This window comes from Rhinatrema bivittatum, chromosome 7 (assembly GCF_901001135.1).
Source record: "Rhinatrema bivittatum chromosome 7, aRhiBiv1.1, whole genome shotgun sequence".
NCBI classification, from domain to species: Eukaryota; Metazoa; Chordata; class Amphibia; order Gymnophiona; family Rhinatrematidae; genus Rhinatrema; species Rhinatrema bivittatum.
This window is the reverse complement of record NC_042621.1, coordinates 30164215-30191856: the sequence shown is the minus strand read 5'-3', so window position 1 is coordinate 30191856 and position 27642 is coordinate 30164215. Positions and strand designations below refer to the sequence as shown.

The 27642-nt window shown below is 44.4% G+C and overlaps 2 protein-coding genes across 3 annotated transcripts in view; one reads left to right on the top strand and one right to left on the bottom strand.

The window, feature by feature from the left end:
* Positions 1–13738, top strand: part of CMTM4 (CKLF like MARVEL transmembrane domain containing 4) — a 137480-nt gene extending 123742 nt beyond the window's left edge. The window contains exons 3-5 of one of the 2 annotated variants that reach the window (XR_003857671.1): positions 10427–10525; positions 11484–11867; positions 13487–13738. Coding sequence is in view for 1 of the 2 variants with exons in the window: in XM_029608191.1 (XP_029464051.1) it covers positions 10427–10525; positions 11484–11651 (267 nt within the window). In the remaining variant the exon portion in view is untranslated. Of the gene's footprint in view, positions 1–10426; positions 10526–11483 lie in introns of both variants that reach the window. The other variant, XM_029608191.1, reaches the window with a different exon arrangement.
* CMTM3 (CKLF like MARVEL transmembrane domain containing 3) overlaps positions 1–27642 on the bottom strand; it is a 113826-nt gene that overhangs the window by 16769 nt on the left and 69415 nt on the right. The gene's annotated exons all lie outside the window — the stretch shown is intronic.

Genomic DNA, 27642 nt, shown 5'->3' with positions numbered 1-27642 from the left:
AGAGATCTTTAAGTGAAGGCTTTTGTGAAAAGCCAAGTTTTGAGCTTCTTTTTGAATGTTCGACTACAAGTTTCAAGACGAAGGTCAGTGGGGAGGGCATTCCAGTGAAAGGGACTGGCAGTCGAGAATGCACGTTTCTTGAGGGATGACTTGGCTGAAGGTGCACATAAGGTGCCTAAGTAGCTGGTTCTGATTGGTCTTGATGCGTGAGGATGAAGTGGGCAGCTTAGATCTAGCGAAGCTTGGGAATGAATGGTCTTGTGGGTTATGGTTAGTACTTTGAATATGATTCTGGATTTGATAGGGAGCCAGTGTAGATTTTTTAGTATAGGGTGTGATGTGTTCTCCTCTACTAGTGTTGGTTAGAATCCTGGCAGCCGAGTTCTGCAACATTTGTAGTGGTTTGGTGATAATAGCTGGAAGGCCAATTAGCAGAGAGTTGCAGTAATCAATTTTTGAAAATAGAATTGTTTGGAGGACTGATCTAAAGTCCTGAAAATGGAGGAGAGGTTTCAACTTTTTCAAAATGTGTAGTTTGTGAAAGCATTCTTTCGTTGTGTTCTTGACAAATTTTTTGAGGTTCAGCCTATTGTCGATAGTAATGCCAAGGTCTCTTACGTGTGTGGGGGTGATCATTAGAGGTGTGCTTAGGTTGTTGGAAGCTTGAACGTAGTCATCCAGAGTGTCATCCATAAGTTCCGTTTTTGACGTATTTAGAACTAAGTTAAGGCTAGAGAGGAGGGAGTTTATGGACTGTAGACAATTGTTCCGGAAGTTAATGGTGTTGGAGATGGAGTCAGTGATTGGCAGCAAGATCTGGACATCATCGGCGTATATGAAGTGTGTGACCTTTAGACTTGTGAGCAGATGACACAGGGGGAGAAGATAGATGTTAAAAAGGGTAGGGGAGAGGGAGGATCCTTGAGGGACTCTGAGAGTGGACTTGACCGGGTGAGAATCCTTGTTGCTTATTCTGACCTTGTATGTCCTATTCTTAAGGAAAGATCTGAACCATTCCAGGGCTGAACCTGAGATGCCTATGTCTGAGAGCCGGTTGATTAGGATAGAGTGTTTTATGGTGTCAAATGCTGCAGATATGTCGAAGTGCCAGGAGATAGGGGGTCTTTTTCTCCAGACCAGTGAGGACGCTATCTATCAGTGAGATTAAGAGGGACTCTGTACTGAGGGATTTGCGGAATCCGAATTGGGCTGTTGTGAGAATCTTGTGGTCTTCTAGGTATTCCGACAACTGTTTAACTATTCTCTCCATAAGTTTGGCGACAAACGGTAGGTTAGCGATGGGGCGAAAATTGGCCGGGTCTGCCGGGTTCAGATTGGGTTTCTTGAGGAGAGGTTTGAGGGTGGCTAGTTTCAGCGTGTCTGGTACTAACCATTGGGTTAGCGAGCGATTGATGATCTCTGCTAAGGACTTCGCAATGATGTTTGGGATGGTAAGGAACAATTTAGATGGAATGGAATCTATCTGATGAGTGAATGAATCTATTGGATGAGTGGAGGTAGGGTTATTGTTGTTTGAGTCCTTGGTGTTATTACTGTTATGATGGGATTGCAGTATAGATTTTGAGTGTCTTTTTTGCAGGGTTTTGTGTTAGTTCACAATGTGTCTGGCAGTGGAAGGTGTTTGTGTTGCTGTTACTCAGGCCGATACAGTAAGGAGCGGTAGGAAGAGCTGCGTTAGTGCCGGGCGCACCCGCAGTTGCCGCACACACAGTCCAGCTTACCAGTCCAGCTCACAGTCCAGCTGCGTTAGTGCCGGGCACACCCGCAGTTGCCGCACACACAGTCCAGCTCACAATCCAGCTCACCTACTGCTCGATATTGTATGTAAATAGCTTGCAAATGCAAGCTGCGTCTAAGAAGCGTCCGTGAAGCGTTAGGCCCGCGCAACCCATTTTACTGTATAGAGCGCTATACAGTATCCTGGGTGCGCTGGCCTAACGCTTCATGGACACACTGGTATCTGTCATTTCAAATGACATTTCAAATGACATTTGAAATGACAGGTACCAGGAAGTGGACGGTTCTCCGACGCTCGGGATTGCCAGTCCTCTCTCCCCTCCTCCCGAAGCAAGCAACGAAAGCAGAAAAAAGCAAAAAAGCGAAAAAAAAAGTTGCAAGAGAGAGAGGGGAGAGAGGACGGGCAATCCTACGCTCGGGATTGCCAGTCCTCTCTCCCCTCCTCCCGAAGCAAGGCGCGAAAAGCAGCCTTGCTTCGGGAGGAGGGGAGAGAGAACTGGCAGTAAAGCAACGAAGCGACTTACTTTTTTTGCAGCCCCCCCTCCGGAGACGGACATCTGCGAAGACGACCGCGGCTCCCCTGCCTCCAGCTGCCCGCGAAGATGGACGCATCGCACGGGCGAAAGCGGCCCCTGTGCGTGCAATTGGGCCGCTCAAGACGTGACGTCACATGCCGTGAGCAGGGTAACCGCGGCCGCACTTTACTGTATTGACCTGACTGTGAGGTAACACCAGAATTTGAAAATATCTTTTACTATGATGAGCTGTAAGGGAAACATCCAAGCTCCATTGTTTGGGGGAATTTCAGTGGATGCACAGAGTTAGAGAACTGGAGGTGCAGGATTTATATTGACATTCTGTCCCTTCCGTATATTCCAGACTTCACTCTCATAGCCATATAGAATTAATTGAATGAGGCTATCAAATAATTTTATAGTAGTTTTACTAGAAGTGTGAAACTGGCCAGCTTTTTAAAATTATGCAGAAGACCCTTTGGACTTTTTTATTAACACTTTTTTTTTTAACCACTTTTAAAGCAGGATCCGTGCTATAGAGGTGGGTGTGATGAAGAAATGTCATTTTGGCTCCCCCCCCCCCCAAAAAAAAATTCATCTGTCTAGAGATGCCACTGATTTTCTGTGACCTTAAGCATTAGTACAAGAAGGATTAAGGGGGGAATGCTGGAGAGGCACACAAATGCATTAGCCCCCGGGAGCCAAAGACCCTTGGAACGCCACTGGGTGTGAACCATATGGGGCTGCAAGCGGCGGCAAAGAGGAGTGGAGATCTGGCGGGCTGCGAACAGTGTCCAACCTGCTCGCAACCCAGAAAACCATACAGCTGCTGGGTGTGATCGAGAACGATGTAGGAGTTGGGGCCATGACCCGGGGGGGGGGGAGCGCGCAAGGGGAGAAGGCTCGCCTAGGATGCCTAATCTCCTTGCACTTGCCCTGCCCCCTCAATGTACCTACTACCATTCTCTGGTCTACTCTTCTACCAATAAACCTTGACATCTCCTCTCCAGCTTTAATCTCCATCTGTGTCCTCCTTTTACCCCTATATTAACTTTCATTCATTTATTTAAAATACATTTATAGTCCACATAGAGAGGAAATACCTTACTAAGCGGATTACAAAATATAAAGAAAAATACAATACATAAAAATTAAGACATAACATAAAACAGTTATTTAAACATTATACAAAATTTAAAATGTTTGTTTTTTAATTTTGCATGATTACATTATGAATAACAACTTTGATACCTTTTAGTATTCTTCTTTGATAAAATGTTTGCTCTTCCCTATTCTTGTTCACCTTCATTCCATGCTCAACCTTCATTGCTCCCTTTCACTCTACTTTTTCCAAGATGTCTAATCATATCTTTATCTCTGAGCCTAATTCTGACCTTGATTCTTAGGAACTTGGATTCTGTCTTCCTGATATCTATTTTTTTTCTCAGTCCTCCTCTCTTCTCAAGTACTGTTCCCAGTCTTAAATCTGCAGTTGTATATTTCCTTAAATACGTTTTAGGTCCCACTCAGCTTGATAACTACAGACCTGTTTTATTCTTCTTTTATCTCTTAAGATCTGGAGCTCGCAGGCCTTCTATTTCTGCTGACTCTAGTGACCCTTTCCATGCTGGCTTTAGACCAGCCCACTCCACAGAATCGGGGCTGGTGGAAGGGTGTCCAGCTGCCCTAGGCAGCGAAGTAATCACCACAGAATGACCTGACATCCCTAACAGCCTACCTGACCTCCATACGCATATGTGATCTCATCCCCATGCCCGCCTCTCCAGCCATGTTCAATTTGAAACCTGCCGCCCTCACATTGGGATAGGGTGCCCTAGGTGGCTACCTAGTCCACCTAATAGTCCTGCCGGCCCTGCACAGAATCTGTTTGATCAGATCCTTGTGGCTTCTCTCATCAGCTTTTCTACACAGGACTGACTTTAAGGGTGTGAAACATATGCGGTCACATAGGGCTCCACTGTTTCAGGGGTGCGGGCAGTGGTGTTTTCGAAGGGAGTACCTCCAACTGCAGTGCTCTTGGAGTGGGGGGAAGAAGACCGTCCCTCACACTTTCCCAAATCATGGAGGGCACTGTTCCCGGTGCTTTCACAGGAATCTGCTAGCAATAAAGCCAGCTTGTTCTGCTTGATCAGCCCCTCCTGTCTTCTATTTTTAACCTGGATTGCTCAGTTTTTCATTCTCCTGAGTGGAGACAGAGGAGCTCTCCACCCAAGATGTCGCCTGGGCTCAAAGAGAATGAGCCTTGACAACCAGCAGAGGAGACTTACCTACACCAAGGTACGCCGCTGTGATCGCTCCCTTCAACCACTGCGCTATAGATTGTTTGGAGGCCATGCAACCCTTCCGGGGTCCGGACCAGAGGATAAACAGATGATCGGAGAGCCGAAAATCATTAGTCACCTCCAGATAGCGTATCAGAGACCGCCGTACATCCAGTCTACGCAGGTCTCCAGACTCAGAAGAGGCAAAAGATGGTAATTCCACCGATTAGTTGAGGTGGAATGCCGAAACCACTTTAGGGAGAAAAGAAGGAACCGTCCTCAGCGAAACCCCTACAGGCGTGAAACGAAGGTATGGTTCACGACAGGATAGGGCCTGCAGCTCGGAAATACGTCTTGCTGAACTGATTGCCACGAGAAAAATGGTCTTGAGAGTGACATCCTTGATGGTAGCCGAGCTTAGAGGTTCAAACGGCGAACCACAGAGGACTCTGAGCACCAGATTCAGATTCCAAGACGGACAAGGTGGGCGAATCGGAGGCTTCAAGTGTTTCACTCCTTTAAGGAAACGGGAGATGTCCGGATGCAAGGACAGAAACTCCTTATTTCCACTGCGAAGAAAAGCCCCCCAAGGCCGCCACCTGAACACGTGCGGTGTCCCCCATCGCCGTACTATTATTCGTATCGCCTGCTGCGAGAGCTCCCACTCTCCGGGATCCAAGTTTTGTCGGCTGAGAAAGTCCGCCTGTACGTTGTCCACTCCCGCTATATGCGAGGCCGCTAGTCATTGGAGGTGAAGCTCTGCCCACTCCATCAATTTGTTGGTTACCAGAGAGACCAACCGACTTCTCATGCCTCCCTGGTGATTGATGTTACGCCACTGTAGTTGCATTGTCCGATAGCTCCCTGACTGCTTGATGACGTACTATGGGGAAGAAACCCTGTAACGCCAGACGGACCGCCCTGGTCTCCAAGCAGTTGATGGGCCACTTCGACTGTTCCTCTGTCCATCGACCCTGGATTGAGCTGTCCCGACAGACCGCTCCCCAGCCTGCGAGGCTGGCATCCGTGGTGATAATCACCCAATCCGGGTCCTCCAGCGATACCCCCTGAGCTAGGTGCCTCGGTTCCAGCCGCCAGTGGAGACTGATGAAGGTTCCTCTCAGAATCGGAAGGATTGCCTGGAAATCTCTCGACACTGGCTGCCACCGGGAGTGTAGGGATCTCTGCAGAGGCCTCAGATGCGCAAATGCCCAAGGAACCAGATCGATGGTCGAGGCCATGGTCCCCGGTACCTGCAGGTAGTCCCAGGCAGTGGGCGTCTCGAGTGCCATAAATCCTTGAATCTGCTGATGCAGAGAATGAGCTCTGCCCGGATGCAGAAAAACCTTGGCATTCTTGGTGTCGAAGTGAGCTCCCAGAAAATCCAACGACTGGGACGGGACCAGGCTGCTCTTGGTGAAGTTGACAATCCATCCCAGAGATTGGAGAAGTTGTACCACTCTGTCAACTGCGAGGATACACTGCGCTCGTGACTTTGCACGGATGAGCCAATCGTCTAGGTAAGGATGCACAAGGATGCCTTCCTTGCACAAGGTTGCCGCCACTACCACCATGATCTTCGTGAAAACCTGTGGAGCTGTGGCCAGGCTAAAGGGAAGAGCGCGAAATTGGAAGTGTTGACCCAAAATTTTGAAGCATAGGTAATGCTGATGAGCTTGACAAATTGGTATGTGGAGATACGCCTTCGTGAGATCCAACGAAGCCAAGAATTCTCCCGGATGAACTGCCGCTAACACTGAACGCACAGGTTAACCTGTGCTTGGATGTGCGTTTTGAATGCACGAAATGAGCGCCCTATGCAATAAAGGTATTAGCGTATCCATAAATGCACGTGCAAACCAGTGTGTCCCAAATAGCTCAGATCATATTTAAATTCCATTTAAATGACTTCATTAGCTACTACCCCCCATGCAGTAACATGCCCAAAACAAGTTTTTCCCCATTTTAAATTTTATGCCAGCCCTGTCCCTGGCGTTCCTGTACAAGGATTAGTGATAGCTAATGGTTTGTGATGGTTTCACTGCCATTTAAACCCTGCACTTCTTTGTACTGCTGACTTTTCTTTTGCGTGTGCAAGTCAGATTAAGGACTGCCAGACAACTGAGGACGATTGCTCATGCAAACAATAATGATGGAAGACAAAAGGCCATGCCAACCATGGTTGGCATGGCCTTTACAAAACAAATCGGAGAAATATATTTTTTCACTCAATGCAAAGGTTACCATAAGTTCCTAGACAACAAGTCCAAAATGGATTAGCAGCTTTGTGATCTATTCAATGCTAGTGTACTTGCAAGGTACTTGTGACTTGGATAGGCCACAGTTTTAAGATGGCTGTGTGATTGTTATTCTGTTCTTATATTCCTAGGTACAACCCAGAGCCATCCGTAGGCATGCAGGCAACGTATCATTCAGCTATGGATAGCTCTCCTCGGATTGCCTGAGACTGAAGTGATGCAAAAATATCGTCTCAGCTCTCAGCAATTTTCACCCTTTATGAGGGCCTGCATGAGGACATTGACCCCCTTGCCTCTCACAACCATGCCATCCCTGGGTTGGTGAAACTTGTGTGCTTTGCATTTTTTCGCAACGGGAATTTTCCAGCATATGGTTGGACTCGGAGGGATCGATCAGTCCTCATTCTTGTGGCACTTGGATATCTCATATCCACAGGACCCAGTGCAAATCCAGGAGATTCAGCAAGTGTTTTATGAAATAGCTGGGATGCTGAATGTGTTGGGTGCTATAGACCGTACCCATATCACACTGACCCTGAAGACAGAACAAGAGTGTGCATTCCACAACCACAAGCAATTCCATGAATGTGAAGCTTGTGTGCGATGCACATCTTTGAATCCTGTATGTGGTGTCACAATTTCCTGGGAGCTGCCACAATTCCTTCATCCTTGCCCATTTGTTGCTTGGAACTGATTTCCCCACAGGGAAATAAGGGGATGGCTGGCTGCTTAGTAAGTAACAGTTGCTATGGTCTGTAAATGTGGATATGGGGAAGGGTTATAGACAGCCTGGTGGTATGAAGGGATGCAGGGCCCAGTACAAGATCATTGTCTCACCAATATGATGTATGTTATTGCATACTGTTGATTTCTGAAAGTTTTTCAGTCCTACCTTATTGGTATGGTGGTGGGGTTTTAAATGAGCCGGCTATGTATATGGATTAGGCAACTGGCATAGTGTAGGCGTTTGCCAGTGTCGTGACATTGAATTGAAGTAATATTGGCTGTAAACCATGGTTGCTTACTCTGCTCCTGGCCCCACTCATTGAGGTTCGAGGAGGCACATACTAGCACAAGGTCCGTCATTGAGCACACACTCTGCATGCTGAAAAGCCGACTCAGATGCTTGGACCGGTCTGGTGGTGCCCTCCAGTACAATGCTGAAAAGGTCACATGCATTGTTAGGCCTGCTGCATGCTACATAACATTTCATTGTGCTTTAGGCTGGAAGAGGAGGTAGCCAATGACTTGCCCCTAGATCCACTGCCACAATCAGCAGCAGAGGTAGACACCACAGTGCATAGTGCAGGACTCTAAGGTTCACCGAAGGGTCATTGCTGATTATTTCTCGTGTTAAGTCCTTGCCAATGATACCAAAAACCCCTCTTATTTTCTGGTAAATATTGATGTTGTAGGGCGGCCACCTGGAAGTCGATCCATACTTTTGCGAGACATTATCGCCTGGACGTCTGTGCTCCGTCGGGCGGTCAGCTTGGAGACAAGGTAATACGAGCAGGGCTGTCTGCGACCCACCCATGATGGGAAAGCTTTGGTACATCCCACCGTCTGGAATGATCCTGGTATGTACAGGGAAAAGAAAATTATTCCTTGCCTGCTAATTTTCGTTCCTGTAATACCATGGATCATTCCAGACACCCTCCCTTGGTTTGGGGGTTTGCTTGTGGGACATCCCTGCCTACCTGTCTTAACAATCTTTTACTCTGTATTTCGAATACTGCGCGTCTTTTTTGTTCACGCACTGCTGTTTCGCAAGTTCACTGTTCAGAATTTAGTTGCTGTTTATTTGGACAGCGGTTATTTCAATTCCTTCTTTGATTACTTGATCCCTCTGTTTTTAGTCTCTCTCTTTTGGGCTTTGTTAGTCTAGTTACTGGGAGCTGTTACAGGGGAGGCGTGGTTATATGGGTCCTCCCCTGGGAATTTTGTGTTCTGACTCCATCTGCTGGACATGGAACATAACCCACCGTCTGGAATGATCCATGGTATTACAGGAACGAAAATTAGCAGGTAAGGAATAATTTTCTTATGAATATGCACGTGAGAGATTTGAATGCAATGAAGGCAGTGGATGCATATGTGTCTCAAAACATATTCATTGTGGATATCTGAAAACGTGATCGGCTAGGTGTGTCCCAAGGACTGGGGTGAGAACCAGTGGTTTTCAAAACTTCTTTTTTTCCCCTTGGGACCCAGTGGAAGACAGAGAATTTTTCTTGGGTTTGGAAGGAAAACACTTTCATCTCTCCTTCCCCCCCCAGTTCTCAATTCTCATGCCCCCTTGTACCAGCCCCCCCCTGCTCACTCATCCCCTTTTCATGTTTGCTTCCTTGCTCATTCTCACTTCCACCCTTTTCTCCAGCCCTGACTGCCCATGCTTCCACTTTCTTGCCAGTAACACACTACTCCTCTAATGCTCACGCTAACTCTGTGTGACTTGTAGCCACTTTGAGTCACGTGGTGTTTTTACTTCTGTATTTCTTATCGGTGACTGCAAGAACAGTGTGAGAGTACGGGTATCATGTAGCCCAAACTTCCTGTGAGCCACCCAGAGCCCATAGTCGGCGGCAAAAGGTTACTACTTCTGTTCTTGCTTCCTTTATCACCAAAACAGCTGGAACAGATATGGAACTGGGGCAACGACCCAGCCACTGGCTTCCTGTGAGCCCAAGTTTGAAAAATGCTGCCATAAAACCACCAGCATCCCTTCCAGTGGGCGTGCACAGACACTCTGCCATACACCACTCTACAGCTGTGTAGGAAAGAAACTTTTTCTCATAAATGTTTTTCTCGTTGAGTCTGAAAAGTACTATAAAATAATATAAACTTGCACTGCTCACTTGGGAGTAAATATTTCAGTAGACAAAGACTTTTTTGCAGGTTGTGCTTGAACTAACTAGGATTGTCAAGAGATACAGCTGTTTCTGAGCTTGTGAGGCCCATGTGAACTCAAAATATCAAATACAACATTGTTGGATAATTGTTGTTCCAATAAAATATCATAAATTCCAAAGGATCCAATTTTCTGCAGGACAGTACAAGTACTAGAATGGTACTAGTTTCTATCTGGTGATGCGCTAACAAAGTTTTACCAAGGTCTACTGCACACATTGGAATGCCTTCTTATCAAATAAACTGGACAAGGAGCTCCCTCCAGCAGATCACTGCTTCTTGTCATCTTATAACCTTTAAAATGGTTGCACATGTGTTGAAATGAAGCTTTGAATTTAAACAGAAAAATTGCACTTTGTAAGCAAGAAGCAAAATTGAGCTTGTGCCGGCATTATAATGGCCAGATGATTTTGTTCCTGCACAGTCGGTGAACCCTGTAGGTTGTCAGCTTTATAGGAGTTAATGTTTAACTTGCTGTGTAAATTTAGATTACTACTGCTGTTCAGTCATAAGCTTCACGGTAAGAGTCTAACATGTTCCACATTTCTAATTTGCTTCTTACTGTGTGTGTTTAAAACCTAGCCCTGAGCTTGTGCTGCTGCGGGATGCGATGGGCATCAGCTGACTTGGGGTCTTTGCATTGTTACAGGGCTGGTGCCATGTATTATTTGTCACTGCTAATCACTGCCTCTTTATCTCACAGGATTTGGTCAACACAGGGCTCAGCGCTTTTTTCTTCTTGATTGCTTCCATTGTGCTCGTGTCCCTGAATCGTAAAACTGGGGCAGAAATTGCTGCTGTGGTAAGAAAAATGAGTTTCTAATTTACTACCACGGGGAAGAGTTAGGAGACTTTTGGACCTTTGCCAGCAATGTGGCTAGATAGTACCTAGATACCTTGGATAACAAGGGTGGAAATGTGTTGTTGTCGGTGTCTTGTGGAGGCATTTTTCACTGTGCTGTGCTGAGAGAGATGAAGAATTTCATTTTGGTGTACAGATATAGATTTTTCTTTCTTCCAGTCTTAAGGACATTTTTCTAGTTCTCTATGTAGCCTTTGAAAACTCGTTCAGTTGTGCTGGCCGTGTGGTGCTCTCTCGTGGTTGTCCTGTAGAACAGGTGTTCACCATACACATAGGAGGGGACAAATACCTTCCAGTTTGTATGTTCTAGTGAACATTTTAACAGTATTTTTTATATTTTAAATTTGGTATCTGTTTACAATTTTATGAATTATGTATTTAAAAAGATGCTGTTTATAAATGTGTAAGTGGACTGAGTAGGGGCGGATGAGAGTGGAAAGAAATCCGGCTTGAAGTGGCATCTAGAAGTGTCGTTCTGACTTGATGTAAGGCTGGATTTAAACACTGAGATAGTTGATATTCAGCTAGAGGTTTAGTATTTAGAAACCTGAACAGTTTGAAAGCATACTTCATTGGGTTTGTTTTCATTTGCTGTAGAAATCCATAAGCAGTTTAGGATGTGGGACTCTGCGCCTTCACTGATGTGGGTCATGCTTCAGTGTCAGCTGGATGTATTTTAATAACCATTTTAATCTTGATAGGTGTGTGAGCTGCCATTTGCTCACCTAGGAACTCTGCTGCTTCTCTGAAAAGCAATGCAAATACAGGGAGCTCCTTTGCTCAAACTTATTTCTTTTCAAATGAATTGATTTATAGTATGTGCCACAAGAGACTATCCGAAGACACCAATGGTCAGCTTGCCATCTTGACATGGTTTTTCTTTTTTCTCCTCTACTAGATATTCGGCTTCTTAGCTACTGCAGTTTATGCAGTGAACACTTACTTAGCTGTTAAGAAATGGAAGAGCAGACCGCAGAGCACGCGACAGAGCAGTGACTACAGGCGTGCACGTACTGAGTCACGAGAGGCAGACAGCCGCCCTGAGATTCAGCATTTGGATGCATGAGAGATGCACCTGACCATGGAGATCGAAAACAACAAATGCTATTTTGTTCCTCTCTCATCACATGAAATATTGTAAACTACATCTGTTGGGGTGACGCCTGCTCCAGCCTTTGAGAGCAAGATTCCACAGCAGAGAACACAGGATCAAAGTATTTGCAAACAGACTGGTGTAAACATTGCATATAATGTCCTGGCGTGTGCACTACCCATTTTAAAGGTATTCTGGCCAGCTGTACTAAATATTGGCTGCTCCAAGTATATGTGTGTATATGTATATGTATATATATATATATATATCTACATTTTATATAGTTTATATAAGGGGGGCATTTTGCCACCACCCTCCCATCCTTGGACTTATACAAGTTCATTCAGTAAATCTAAATCCCTTACATGTTAACAGGCTTTTTAAACATCATTTTCATTCTACTAACTGCAGATTATGAATTTTTATGACCAGTACAGGAAGTGAGGTTTTATTTGTAACAAGTTCCCTCTAGTGTTAAGAGGAAAGAATTGCAGCAGAGAGGAGAGGCTGCCTCCTTGTTTTCTTAGAAAGTAGAAGCTCTGGTTTTGGGTCTGCACTTTGCAGCATTTTGAATTAGAAGTTTAAGTTCTAATCCCAGCTCAGATGCATTTCCTGATAAGGTGCGTGCAAGCCTGTGACTGCCCAAGTGATAGAAATTGTGTGATTTCTCTGTGCAATTTAATCAGCTTTCCTTTTCAATTTACTCACGAAGCTACAGTCAGTGTCCATGTCTTAATTTCTTAAGCATTGCCACTGTGGAAGCCCAGTAGAACACGGGCAACACTACTGAATTATGTCTGGGGAGAATCCAATCTCATACTTAATCTTATGGCTGGCTGCAAATCACAGAAATAATGTTTAGAAGAGTCGTGGCAAATTACAAATGCTGCTTTATTTTTAATGCAATAAATTTAGGTTTTAGAAAGTTTGACTTAATAATCACTTTTCCTGCTCTTGATATATTTAACATTTATTACAAACCACTGTACCATGCTGTTTTCACCTTTCCTCTACTATTGACCAAATGTAAGATCATTGTCTCTGCCTCAGTTCTGCAGCGTGTGTGTAATCTTAGTAACTTCATTGGTTAGATATCTTGGGTCTTTTCCTATTAACCTTGGCCTCTTCTGCTGTGTGGCAGAACCTTACCCCACGGATTGGATCACTCTTACAGAGAGTGCTCCTGTTATTCCTGAGGAAAGTTAGTTTTATTAGGTCACCAAATAGCGGAATTTCCTCACAAATATGTCAGAAGCATGAGGGGAACATACCAAATTAATGTAAAGAATACACATATTTGTAGGCTTTGTTATATTGTGCTAAGGCACTTGTAAATAATGTTCTCTCAATGTGTTTTTCCCATAGAGACAGTACAGGGGAAAAGTCTTAGTAAATCAGGCCTTTAATTAGACCACAAAACAGATAAAATCTCTGAAAATGCCCTGTTCTGATTAGTAATTTTTTTATAAGAGATTGTGTATCAGCTGTAGGTAATGGGATATAGAGATACATGTGGGGTTCTGTTGTCACAGGCAGTAATGCCCAGGGTGTTCTCTGATCTCAGCCAATATATATTTTTTGTTAAATGCAGAGTTGTATTAGTGACCTTGCCTGTCTGAATTTAGAAATTTGTGTTCTTATCAGAAGTGAAATGCACAAGTGGCTGAGATAAGTGTGGGACTGAGCCAGTTTCTTGAAAATTTGGTTTGTTCCTTCACGTGTATATGTACGGTGTTACCCTTTCATATGTGTATATGTGAAATACGTAGTTATTAGTGTTGCATGAACCTTTTTAATTTGCATTTCAGAATGCTTGAGAAATTCTTTCACTAGTGATTAAAAGGTTAGCGTGCTCCATCTTTCTATGGCAGTGTACCCAGGAGAGGTGTGGAGGAATAAGGTGAACCGTATTAAGGCAGAATTCATATTCCTAGTCGGCTGGTGACAGGTATGCACATGCTATAACACATTATAATGCTATAATTTGTCTGATTGCAGAGCAGTTATATAGTTAGAAGTATTAAAAAAAAAAAAAAAAAAAAGGACCTTTGTTTTAGAAAGAAGGTTTTTTGCAGCAGAATGCCATTTTATACATAAGGACTTATTTCTTGTGAGACAATGCATGCAGAGATGTCGTATACCCTAAATGATTGACAGACCACCAATGATGTTCACCTTCCAATTGCATTTTGCTAAAATAGGATTTTAGAAAAATGAATGGGAAAATTCTGGTACAGTAAGACTGGTGAAATCATGTGGCGCATCTGTCCCCTTCAATGTGCATGCATTGCCTTACCCCGTGACATGGTTGCTGCATAGTGCCCAGTCACCCAATATGTCCTCTATTAGGACACATTGGGTGACTGATGTTATGTGCACACATCCTAAAAACTCTCCTGAACAAATGCACCTTTTTTTCACTAATATATATTAAGTTTTTACAAAATATCTTAAGAATCTTAAGAATATCTTAAGAACATCTTAAGAAATAAGAAACATTTCTTTTCAAAAGAAAATAAGAACAAATGTCAAGTAACCCAAATATTACTATACTTCGTTAAAGATTCATAAATATTATTGGAAAGCAGGACAGCATCATAATGAAGTATCCAAGGAAAAAAAATAGAAGCCTAACACAATATATACAGTTAGAAGTCCATTAATGATACATGTGGAATTAGTCACAAAATGCATGGGTCAAAGAGACTGAAGAAACAAATCACTTTACAAGAGTCCCTTCATTTCTGTGAAAGAATATGGAAATCTTCAGATGCTCAGAATTTTTTTTAAAAACAAACAATGCGCCATGAATAATATTTGGTGGGTAGAGAAGAGAGACTGTAGGGCCTCATTCATGGTCAGAAATGGTTTCCTATGAGACTGCATAATATAGGCAAAATCAGAAAACATTTTAATGTGGGGAGACGAAAAAAATTCTTAGCTTTCTGTTGAGAATACATTTTAAGGATGAGGTTATTATCCAGAAAAAAATATTTCCATTACTAGGTGGCCTTAGCAGAAGACAATGCCAGAGAATCTGATTTACACCTGAACTGAAAGAAGTAAACCAGGAGGCAGATTAGCACGCTGTTGATGGAAATGAAAATCTCAAACTGACAGGAATAATAGGAGATACCAGGTGATCTACAGCAAGGTCTTTGGAAACCAAAAAGATCTACTACTTAAAAACAATTGCCCAAACGAAAAATAAAAACTTCCAAACAATAAACAAGCTCCTGAGAGTCAGCTCACCTCCGCCCTATTTACAGGAACCTAGTGCAAACTATTAGCCAAATTATTCACTGACAAAATGAAATACATCAGATGAGAACTAGACATGGTCTGTATGCTGCATCCTCCCCAGGTACCACCAAGCATACCCCCCCCCCATCCCGTACTTTCTGCACCCAGTCTGATCCAGAAGTGGACTTCCTCCTCTTAGACCTCAAACCCACAACCTGTCCCCTCATCAAGCAAACAAGATCTGGACTACTCGGCTGCCTCCAAGTTATCAACACTTCACTATCAGAAGGCCACCTTCCAAAGTGCTATAAAAAATTGTTTTAAAAATCTGTGGTAAGACTGACACTGAAGAAACCAAACCTGGCCCTAAATGTTCTGTGTAACTACAGCTCAATTACAACCCTTCCTTTCCTCAGCAGAATCAGAAGAGCAGTCCTACTATAATTAGCCAACTTTCCACAAACCAATTGAAACCCTTTCCAGTCTTTATTCAGACCCTACCACAAAACAAACTGTTCTAGTTTCTTTTGTTGAACTACAACTCCACCTAGACAACCTACAGCCACTTTTCCCTCTGCTAATCCTAGACATTTTAGCAGCATTTGAAACTATGAACTCATCTCCTGCCAAATGGACTTAGGATTTACAGGTCCAGCACGAGCATGGTTCAAAACCACTCTCCCACCATAATCACTTGGAGAGGCATCCTTTCTCATCTCCTACCATGTGTGCTGCAAGGATCCATTCTGTCTTCGAGACTCAATATCTACGTGGCCCCACTTGACAAGCTATTCGGATTACCAGGTTTCTCTACTGTGCAGATGGGCATCCAGCTTTTATGTCCTGTAGGCTCAAATGCGGACTGTGCAATCGTCATCCTAAATAATTTAAAAAGAGCTTGGATTGGCTACACTGCAACAAACTAAAACTAAACCTCAAAAAAGAGGTGGTATGGATTGAAAGAAACGGTTGCAGCCATATCCACTCAAGTGACCTTTGAAGGATCAACCTTACTTTTCAGCATGGGCTTTTAGACCCCCAACTCGCTACTGAAGCTCAAAAACTATCTGTAACAGTCAGCCTTCTTCTAATTACACCACCTCCCCCCTTCTCTGATGCCTCTGCTACAGTAATACAGACTTTGTAATCTGTATGGACAACTGCAACTTCCTCTACATTAGCCTGCCAAAAAAAGTAAACCATTGCCTGCATCTCATTCAAAACTCAGCAATATGAGCCATGCTAAACATCAGCAAATTTGAATGGATTACCCCACTACTAAAATCTCCTAATCTAGCTCCCAACACTCTACTGCACTTTATTCAAAACCCTGGTCCTGGCCTTCAAGACACTCAAGAGCTTGGCACCACCCTACCTCAGCAACACTACATATACCCTCCTACACACTGTGCTCAAGTAGTGGTACCAGCTCCTATGGTTATGAAACTTTACACTCGGAGGAGATCCTTCTTAGTTACAAAGGTATAGGTCTGATCCTATCTACATCTAGACATCAGTCTTGCACCACACCTCATCACTTTCAGGAGGAAACTGAAAACTTGACTACTTGGACCAGCTTTTGGACTACGGCCAGAACTATAAACTGACCTGGGCCACCACAACCTAGATTCAAATGTACTCTACACCTACTCATATCGATCACCTCTATTGCAACCATATTTATTTGAAGTTCAATTATTAATGTACTTTACATCTATTGTAAACCCAAACTGTTGTAACATGGGTTGTGAACACATCTGCTGGAAAATTGTGAGATAACGATGATCATGATAGTAATTAGAAATATCAAAATTAGTTATCCTCACTACTAAAGTGACCACTCTTCACCTTATCCATCTGCAGCCTTTTACTCTGCTGTTCGAAGCTACAAAAAACCTAGTAATAGTGTATGGCTGCTGGAAATTTAAGAGCTTCAATGAATTTTGGTAAAATAAATCAGCAGGGATGGTACAGTCCAATTTTGGAAAAAAATCAACCTTGGATTCTTATTCTTAAACTAGTTTTCTATATTTTCTGATTGATGCCACAAAGCCATGTATCGTTTCTCAAAGATCTGCACATCTGCTGTAGAGATTTTATCTTTTAACACTTTATCCTGCAACAAAAATTAATTCCTAATTTGAGATGTTGTGTCCTGAAGCTTTCATACCAGCTAAAATGGTGTCATTTACAATCATTGCCATCCATAAAGTCTCTATGGTTATCTCCTTCTGCTTTCCCCCACCCACCCAAGGAAGCAGATCCCAAAGGCTAAATGTCAAGATAAGATGCTAAGGAGATATTGGACTATAGAACTGTTCCAAAGGGATTGGCTTTGCAGCTTCAGTCAATCAATCTGAGCCACAGCAATCCTGGCAGCTCCTGCAGAGAGCTATGAGTCCTTTCTGGGGCAGGCACCTTAATAACTGTCACAGTTTTCATCACAGACTCCTCCATCTCAACCACTCTGTCTGCTCCAGAAGAACACTGCAATGAAGCTTCAGATGACAGCACCTTCACTAAAGAGGTAGGCAGGCCACAAAACACTTGACTGGTGGCAGGCCTAAACTTGTGGAGTTATTAGTCACATGCTGGGTACTATCCAGTGGTATTGAAATCCCAACTAGATTTGTGCCACCGTTTCCTTGGGTCACAAAACAATTTATAGGGCCAGCAATGGAATAGGGAGGCATAGGGTAAATAAGCTTTTTCCCCTTATGCTTTCCCGTAAGAGCAAAATAAGCAGAAAGATCTTAAAAAGGCTTGTGACAACAGTAAGAGTGCGAGCTGCAGATGCCATTTTGCCTGCGACAATCAAGAAATTAACCTTTTCTACCATTCTTCTTATGCTTTTGATAGTCTATGAATTTGTTTCTATTTCTATCTATAACATGTGTCTTTTAATAGTAGGAAGCTCATTAATTTATGTAATCATTTTCTAATTTAAATGCTTGTGTGAATTTGGCCAAAGGCTACAAAGGTTGAAAGTTGTACATCGTATATGAAGGTGGATCTTGTGGGGTATTATGTGGACTGATTATTCCAAAGACTTTTATACAGAAATATGGTTAATTTTCCAGCATGGCAGGATGCTTAAGAGTTAAGCATATAACAAAATACCAGTTATGTATAAACATTTTTTTAAAATATTGCTACAGAAAATGTGGCCAGTGCTATTAACCATTAATTTTGAAAACAAACTTGAATGCTAAACCTAGGAAATGAAGGCAAATAAATATTTGTATTTATTCAGTTCTTTGCTAAAAAAAAAACAAGTAGCCAGTTGGAGATAGTGTGGTGCTAGCAGCTTTGATTGGTTGCCTTTGGATGCAGATGGAAGTTTTGAGTTTTGTAAGGCCCCAATGTCATAAACAGCGCTAGGCTGTGTGCACATCAGCACATGGTTGTGCGCACATTTTTCTACATAGAAACAGTACTTCCAATGTAGCAAGTTTTTCACACTAAAAATGTGTGCTCCATCATAAGTAAAAATGTGCACACAGCTTAGAACTCCTGCAAGCAAAAGTCATATCAAGGTATTAGCTAATACTCCCCTATTTACTCCATATTTTCTTAATGCTGGGAATTAAACTCCTGGTCAGAGATGGAGTAAAGTTTCTGGGGCTAGTATTAGTTCAAGTGTTGGCTTCCTGTACTCAGCATTTATGCACGTAAAACGTACTTTGTGTGTACGGTTTTGTATGCACAACATTTCTGCACAGAAATCATGCTTTATATTCTTAAATCAGGTTTTGTGTGCATTAAAGATTTATATACATAAAGGGGTAGATTTTATAAATTGCGCGCACTACCCGAAGCACGCACGTGTACACCCCATTTTATAACTTGCACGCGCAAGTTATAAAATCCAGGATCGGCGTGCACAAGGTGCCACGCTGCCTTCCTCCGTTCCCTTCCCCCTAACCTCCCCCCCCCCCCCCCCCCCGCATCTTTATTTCACCTTTTGCGCCTGCCGGCAGCCTGCCAGCACACAATCCTTTGACACAGCGGCAAATGGCTGCTGTGTCAGAGGCCTCTGGCCCATGCCCCACCCCTTTTTGCAAGCCCCGGGACTTACACGAGTTGCCGGGCCTTTTGAAAATGGGCCCAGCGTGCGCAGGACTGGTTACGCGCGTAACCCTTTTAAAATCCGGCCCAAAATTTGTACGCATAAACATGTTTTGTCTGCACACAGAATGTTTTCTTTACATTGTGTGCTAAGCATGTCATCTGCCTAATTTTGGGTTGCTGCACTTCTTTAAAACTCCCAGGACATTAGCTTACTACATTGGGAGTTAAATTATTTTTAGCTATATGTTAAATATGTGTTGAATTTTAGCACATAGTTTAAATGCACAGCTTATGACATTGGCCCTTAAGTTTTGGTGTGTCGTCACCCTTAGGTCAGGTGAATTAAAAACACTTCCAGTGTATATGCGCTACACATTTGTATTCTTTTCTTGAAAAGCCCAGAGGTCAGTGGTGCACTGGGGAAGGAGGCCCACTGGCTCTAGTACCACAATACAAACTTGTCCATAGTTGCAAACCTGCAGAGATCTGAGCAGATTGCTAGACAGGACTAGTTCCTTAATCTAGAGTGGGGCTGTTCAGATTTCTTTATCTGAGATTTTAACTGACCGGAGAGGATTGGTTAGTTAGTCAGAAGGCTGAGAGCTACCAGTTTAAAAGTAAGATGTCCAGATCCCTTCTTTTTGTGCCTGAAGAAAACATCCAAGTGAAAATTGGTGTTTCATCCGTGAAATCTGAGGGGACCAGATGTTTTAGGGGGCTCTCCCCTGTGTATGGAAACCAAAATGCAGTATGCATCCCCTAGAAAGCGGCGAGAATTACCAACCTTAGAACTGCTTTGGACGTGCAATTGAAATTGACATTTTTACTCTATATAAACTATTCTGGGTAAGACAAAATGTTAAGGCAGTTTATTTTCTTTCCTTTTTTACGTCTGTTGTAGGCTGGTGTGTCCAATCTCCTTGCACTACTGGCATTGTGAAGGGACAGTGCATGGCAGCACACTGCTCAGTGCCACTTTTCATCACTAGCGCACTACCGGCCTTATGAAGTCACATTCCTCTATTGCACTGTGACCAATGTTTTTTGTTTGTTTTTTGAACCATTTTAATAACTTGAGTGCCAAGGCTTGTAGACCTCTTGTAGAAGTTATTTTTAAAGTGTTTTACACATTCATCCTTCTCTAGATGTATATGTTGTGATTTATAAGGGTTCAAGTGAATTTTTATATTTATTACATACATTAATCCATTTTGATTTGGAAAGTTAAGTGTTTTTTAATGTACTTTTTAGTAAACAGTAAGCAACTATTTCACCTAAGGTGCCTTGAAGACCTAGCAACACTTATCAGATAGCGAGAAGTAGTGGATTTATTCATTCAGAACCTGCAGATTTTATAACACAAGTTTAATTCTGATTTCTACTACTAATTATTAACTTGTAATTTTTCTGCTGATACTGTTCTGATAAGCACCACAGTGTGATGCTTTGTTTCCTCTGAAGCACAATGGAAGTACCTTGTACATATCTGCTATGCTCACTACAAACAAATGGGAGCAGTATTTGCTTACTTCACAACCAGGGTTTGGAGAAGACTTCACCCTCCAGTATCTGTTGTTCTGAATGAAAAGCAAAAGCCCAGGGTAGTGTTCAAAGTTCAGAAATATTATAGGGCAAAAGCCTCCCATTTTGTTCATGGTATTGATATGTTGGCAGTGAAATAAATCGGTTGGTATTCCCTGTCTAAGTTTGCATCTGAGATCAAATTTGAGGCAAGCTCTGAGCTCTCCGGTGTCTGTTCTCTCTGTGGACTGGTCACCAAAAACAATAACAAAACAGTCGAGCTAAAGGGTAAAATGGCACAAGTCTTAAGAGTTTTATTGGTAAGTATATAACTAGAAATTAATTTCTGTTCTTCTGAATGGAAAACTGCTGACTCCCAGCTGAAGGGTAGGAATGGTTATTGGGATAGAGGCTTTTAGCTTGCCTTTCTATGTTTTTCTCTGGCCTTTATCGTACAAATTGTGCTTTATTTGTTTAAATAGTTGTTCTTGACTTCGTTTTGTATATGTGCACAGTAATTATTTTTTGTAATTTTTCCAATCCAAAATATAGTTCTGTTACTTGTTGATCTCCTTTTCTCTCAATTTTGACTTTGTTTTTGCATACTGAGATACTGAATTCTGCTAATTTTATGGCACTTGTCTTTGTTTTATGATTGCTTTCTTAGTGGTAAAATCTGTATTTTTGTATGTAGACAAGAAAATGCTGTGTAGCTTTCTGAACACTAATCTTGGATAAATATTGTATTAAAATCTTGGTGAAAAACATTCCTTAATAAATGGGCAAGTTATGATGATCAGATCTTGTTTTTCTTTGTAACTCAACTTTATGTACAAGATATGAATGTCAAATGTCCATAAATAAATACAATTTAAACCTTAGGTTGATTCTGACGTACAGGGGACTTCTTTTATATTGATCCTGATGAAAACAGGATGTGATGTCTTTCACTGGACCAACAGAACAGAGCATTTTTGTTGCTCAAATAAAAGGTAGCGGGACCACACAGTTTCCCTCTCTCCAGGTCCACTTTAACTACCTCAACATTCTTCTCTTTATAAATCTTTTTACAGAGTCTCCCTTCAGAAGGGCAGGAAAGCGTGGGACACTGATATTGGTGGCGCCCTTTAAGGCTGACATGCACCACTTGCTTTAATGCTGGTAACTTGCTTTTTTTTTTTACATTTCAATTACTGCTCTCTTTGTGTCTGGAGACAGCAGAATTGATGCAGCATACATCTCCAAGGTGAACGCTTCTTACAGTGTATTTGCATTATATTTCTCGTTGAAGCGTTATTTGAAAGGAACCTGTTACTGGTTCATTGTAAGAAGAGTTTTCTGCATTCGTGATTTATGAGGTTTATCTTTGACATGTTTGGACATTTGCTTCCACCTTACTAATCTTGCAACTGTTTATAAATTTTTCCTAGTAAAATGTCTCCCAGTTTGAGTTGAATGGACATCCTGAACTTTGGATTTAAAGAGGGCTGAGAGCAGAGCTGGGATTGCTGTTTAGAGCAGGGTTAGTGGGCTGCTGATTCACACAAGTGCTGCTGCCAGCACAGATCTTTTCCTTAGACTATGCTGCAGATTTATCTTGGCTTTTACACTGCTTCAGCCAGACTGAAAAAAATGATAACTTCCCAGTCCTTTGTGGTAATGTATTTACCTTTGCTTTAAAAAGGTTTATTAATTCAATAAATCTCATACAAATGAAGAAATCCACAATAATAGCCAAGACTTTTTCTTTCACATTTTAAACAAAAATCCCAGTTCAAGTCCCTAAAGGTACAGAGAACAAGGAGCAAAGAAAACAACTTTACACGTTTCAGTTGGGGTTCCTGAAAACCAAACTACCCAATCTGTCTGGTTCCAGCACAAACATTATCCACAGAGGAGCTTTAACTAAAGACTCCAGCTCTAGCGTTTAAAGATAATGGCTTAGTTGACTGAGATGGTTTGGAGGAGGGGAGCTAATATGCTTTAGTAATAAACAGTATTCCCTGTCTAGGGATTTGAGCTCCTGGGACTAGAGCCCTTTTAAGACTGAGAATGGTGCACCCCAAAGTGTCTGAAGCAATCTGTGCAGGCTTCAAACCATCCTCCAAGGAGGAGCTGCTTTCCATCCAGCTCCTTCCAGAGTATGTTGACCTAGCAGTAACTCCTAGCTCTTCCTTGGCATGCTGCACTGCCTTTGTGGGGAATGTCCAGTGCTATGAGGGGAGCATCCAGTCTACTGTCCTGTATACTTACCTCCAGCCAGTGAAACTCCAAAAGCGGGTAGATCGGCTCCTACAGGCCCCTGAAGTATCATGAAAGAAAACCCAACCGGCTCTACGGGACCGATGGATCCATATTAGACTCATGACGGGAGTCTCCCCGGAAGCCTCCTTTTGGTTTTCTCTTTAAAGGGGCCAACGCAATACAGTGCGCAGAGCCAAGCGCACTGTATAACCTGCAGTTGGACGCGGGTTGTAGAGGCGCTAACTAATCCTCTTATGCAATAAGGGGATTAGCGCCTCTACAACGTACGCCCAACGTGGAGTGAAACTAATAGCACTCATCACATGCAAATGCATGTGAATGAGGCTATTAGCTATTCACTCCCTATGCAAAAAATAAATGTGCAACTAGGACGCACATTTTAGCAATCAGAAATTAATGCCTACCCGGAATGGAAGGAACAACTCTTTAAAAAAAATAATAAAAAAAAAAGTTTAAAAAAAGCACTGGCGGGGGTTTGGAAAATGGATGCTGGTTAATTCAGCATCCATTCTCTGAACCTGACTACTGGCACCAGAAGGAGTGTATAAAATCAAGATTAAAGTGTCGGGCACTTAATTTATTCACTCCTTCACCTATTGCCCATTGGTCCTTTTCACTGACGTGATAGTAAAGGGACCAATGCGCAATAAGTGAAGGTGTGAATAAATTAATATTAGGCGCCGGACACTTTAATATTGATTTTATACACTCCTTCTGGTGCCGGTAATCAGGTTGGGAGAATGGACGCTGAATCAGTGTCCATTTTCCTAACCCCTGCATGTGCGCTGGTTAGGAAAACGAGACGCTGATAAATTCAGCGTCCGTTTTCTTAACCGGCAGACAGCCACCACAGCGGACCTCTTTCTGGCTTGCGCTGTCAGAGGCACTAGGGGCGCGCAATTGCCCCCTAGTGCCTCCTTGACAATGCGAACCCTAATTTAAATATTGCATCGCTCCCCCAGGAGAGGTGCCTGGGGGCGTGTTATGAAAGCGGGCGCTGAATAGACCACCCGCTTTCAACGCGAGTTTTTTTGCATCGGCCCAAAGCAATGAGATACAAAACTATGCAAATTACTTCTCCCATCTGGAGAAACACAACATCTTCAATAGGGTAAACGTTAATGTAGACATGTTAATGCACAAATGTAACTAAAGGTGTAGTTACATTTTTGCACTAACATATGCATTAGCATACTCCAGCATGTTTTGCATGTAATTATTTTGTGAATCCCACATTTACACTCTTATTTTAATATACATTCCCTAAGAAAAAGGTGTATGCCAACCTGTCTCAATATGCACGCACACAATTTATGCCAGAGGCTCATCTGCATGCCATACAGCAGTGTAGTATTTGCAGTCATTTAAAATACCAACGTGGGTGTGTGCATTTACCAGTTGCAGCCTTGTGATTTATTCATAGACTATGAAGTACTGGTGTAGCTTGGGGTTGGAGGGACTGCTTTAAATCTGAGCACAGGTGGAAAGAAACAAGGTCAGGCCTCACTAGCTGTCTTTCTGATTTGCCCACCTTTTTAGATAAATGTGTGGGGTACCAGACGTGAAAGAAGGCCCGCACTTAGTTCTGTGAGCTGTTGTGAGGCTGGCTTTCTGTTCCTTGTCTTGGGCAAAGCTCTGGGGAGCTGTGCATGCAAAAAAGAACTCAGTATCTGTGCAGCGCTGCATGCCTAGTAGTGCTATGGAAATGATTAGCAGTCATTGCAGAAGAGTGATGTGCATGGAAATTGGGAGAGAGCTGGAGCCCGTCACTCATAGAAGAGAGATAAATGGTTAAACCCCCTTCATAGCTGGGAATGAAGGCTTATGGCAATGTAGCTCAGTCGAAGCTGGTCACAAATAATTCTACTGGCATCCAAAAGTATCGGCAAGAACTGCCACATTAATAAAATTACTATTTCCTAGCGTGTAGCAGATGGACTGAAAACAAGTGGGTATAGTGTGCTCGTGCTAGCAGTTGGAGACTGATCTGACGTCAGCACGGGTACATATACCCCCGCAGGAAGTGCAGCAATTCAGTAATTTCCGTCTCCAAAGCAGTTTGGAGCTACCTCACACTCGCTGAGCGTTCTTTCCAAATTCTAACGACTAAATTCATAGAAGAAACCTACCTGAAGACGAGCCCCGCACTCCTGCGGTGATACCATTCGGTCCCTCCCCCAGTTGAGTTTCCCGAGGCTATTTCCATGGTCCCTCGGAGGTGAGAGCCTCGGTCCGGTGGCCGACTCGCGGCAGGGACCTAGCCCCCGAGTGAGAAGGGCTCGGGCGCGGCTTAGAGGCAGCCTCGGTCCCGGCGAGGACTTGGCCCCTGAGCGAGACGAGTTCGGGCGCGGCCTAGAGGCAGTGGGTGAACTTCCTCAAGCGCGGCGGTGACGGTAATCACCCTCTTCCCCCGCAGCCGGAGACCGCCCGGGTCGCAGCCGGGAAGCACCGAAGACAAGGTAAGGCGTACATCTTTACTTGTTGGTCTCCGAGGAAGCGAGGATCAGCGGAGTCTGCTTACGTGGCAACCCGCCAAGGAGGTCGCCATCTTGCCTGCCTGCTCGCCGTCGCCTTCTGCCCTGGTTCATCGCCGCGCTCAGGCCAGACTGAGCGCACAGGCAAAGGGCATATATGTTAGGCGCCCGGAAATCTTGGGCGCATATTCGATAGAGGCGTACATTGAAGTCACCTGGATTCATGTTGAAAAGCGCACGTTGCTAAGATAGGCGCACGTTGCTACGAGGCGTACGTTGATAGGCGCACGTTGGTAGGCGCATGTTGCTGCACGTTGCTACGTGCACATTAGGCGCACACGGTTGGGCGCACGTTCATAGGCGCCCGTTGCTACGCGCACGTTGGTAGGCGCACGTTGATAGGCGCACACTTAGGCGCATGTTCATAGGCGCCCGTCGCTAAGCCTTCGTTGTTAAGCACCCATTGATAGGCACACGCTGATAGGCGCACGTTCATAAGCGCCCGTTGATAAGCACACGCAGATAAGCGCATATTGGTAGGCGCACATCTTTCGCGCATATTACAAAGCGCAGACTCCAGCTGGGAGAAGATAACAGACGAGATGGAGCGTCTGCAGAGCCGGCACCTCCAGAATCAGGCATAAGAGCTCTAAGCCTCTGCTCAGCATGCAACCTCAGAGCCACACAGAGCGAGGAAGCAGACTCCCTATGTGCCCAATGTGAGGAGGCCCTGGGAATTCCAGGCCAAGACCGGTCCCAGCCCAGCGCACTTGCCAGTTCCTCAGGGAACACCCCGGATCTAGCAAGCCGCGGCTAGCAGCCAGGGAACCCGAGAGACCTGGTGCCCCTAAGGCCAGATCCTGCTTCGCTCTCCTGGGTGGAATTATTCAAGGGGATTCATGCCTTTGTCAGAATGCAGTCTGATCCCCGAACGGGTCCATACGTACCGGATGACCCGGCCCCTTGACCCTCAAGACCTAGGCACGGCCACTCGCCACCCGGAAGCCCCACTTATGGGGATTCAGATTGCTCTGAGGAAGACGACGAGCCCCCCGAGGAGGGAGAACTTCCCTCGGGGATAGAACCATATCGGACCATGAGACGCTTCTTTCTGAAAGAGGGTCTCCCAGGCCTGGTCTCTCAATGCCTGTCAGAACTGGCTATCCCGGGCCATGACGCCCCAGGGGAACCTAGAATGAACCCCCTGTTAGAGGTTCTGCGCCAAACGGCTCACCATTTTCCCTCCTACAAGCGGCACAGCAGCTAATCGATCTGGAATGGAATGCGCCGGAGGCCTCATTCAAAGGGGGTCGGACCTTGTCTGGCATGTACCCCTTAGACCCGGCAACCAAGGAGCTGCTGGCGTGCCCCAAGGTAGACGCCATGGTTAGCGCAATCGTGAAGCGCACCACCATTCCGGTGGAGGGGGGAGCGGCCCTCAAGGATGCACACGACTGGCGCATGGACGCCATTCTGAAACAAGCCTTTGAGGTGGCAGCCATGTCCCTACGAATTGCGACCTGCTGCACCGTGGTGACGCGTTCCTGTTTATCACAGGCTAGGAACAACACCCCGGGAGAAGAGATGGAATCAGCTCTCTCGTTCCTCACTGACATAGCCTCCGACCTAGTCCGTACGGCAGCCAAGGGAGTGTCATCCTCAGTGGCAGCCAGGAGACAGCTCTGGCTACGTAATTGGTCGGCCGACGACTCCTCCAAGACACGTCTCACAAGAATGCCCTTTCAGGGATCTCTCCTGTTCGGCAGCGACCTCGAGAAACTGGCTAATAAATGGGGCGCCTCTCCATTACCTCGTCTACCAGAAGACAGGTCAAGGAGGAGCCAGTGCCCTTTTCCTAGGCCATCCAGAGGTAGAAGCTCTCAGTGCTTCAACCCTTACAAGGCTCGCTACCAAGCACCTTGTTCTCAGGCCAGGAACCAGTCCTTTCGGCCTAAGCACAACAAGAGGAGAACCGGCTCGGGTTCTGGTCCCGGCCGCACCCCACAATGACAATCAGCCGACCCATCTGGGGGTAGCAGCCATAGGGGGCAGGCTAACCCTCTTCTACCGCAGGTGGGTCGAGATTACCTCGGACCAGTGGGTCCTAGCCATCATCCGAGAAGGGTATTACCTGGACTTTCTTCGGCTCCCGCCGGACAAGTTCGTGGAATCTCCTTGTTCACCTCTCAAGAGGACGGCACTAGAAGTTACCTTGCGGAGGCTCCTGTCCCTAACAGCCATTATCCCAGTGCCTGCAGGGGAGAAAAATTCTGGGCATTATTCCATTTATTTCATAGTACCCAAGAAGGAGGGCACTTTCAGGCCCGTCCTGGACCTCAAGTCAGTCAACAGACACCTATGGGTCCCCAGCTTTCGCATGGAAACTCTGC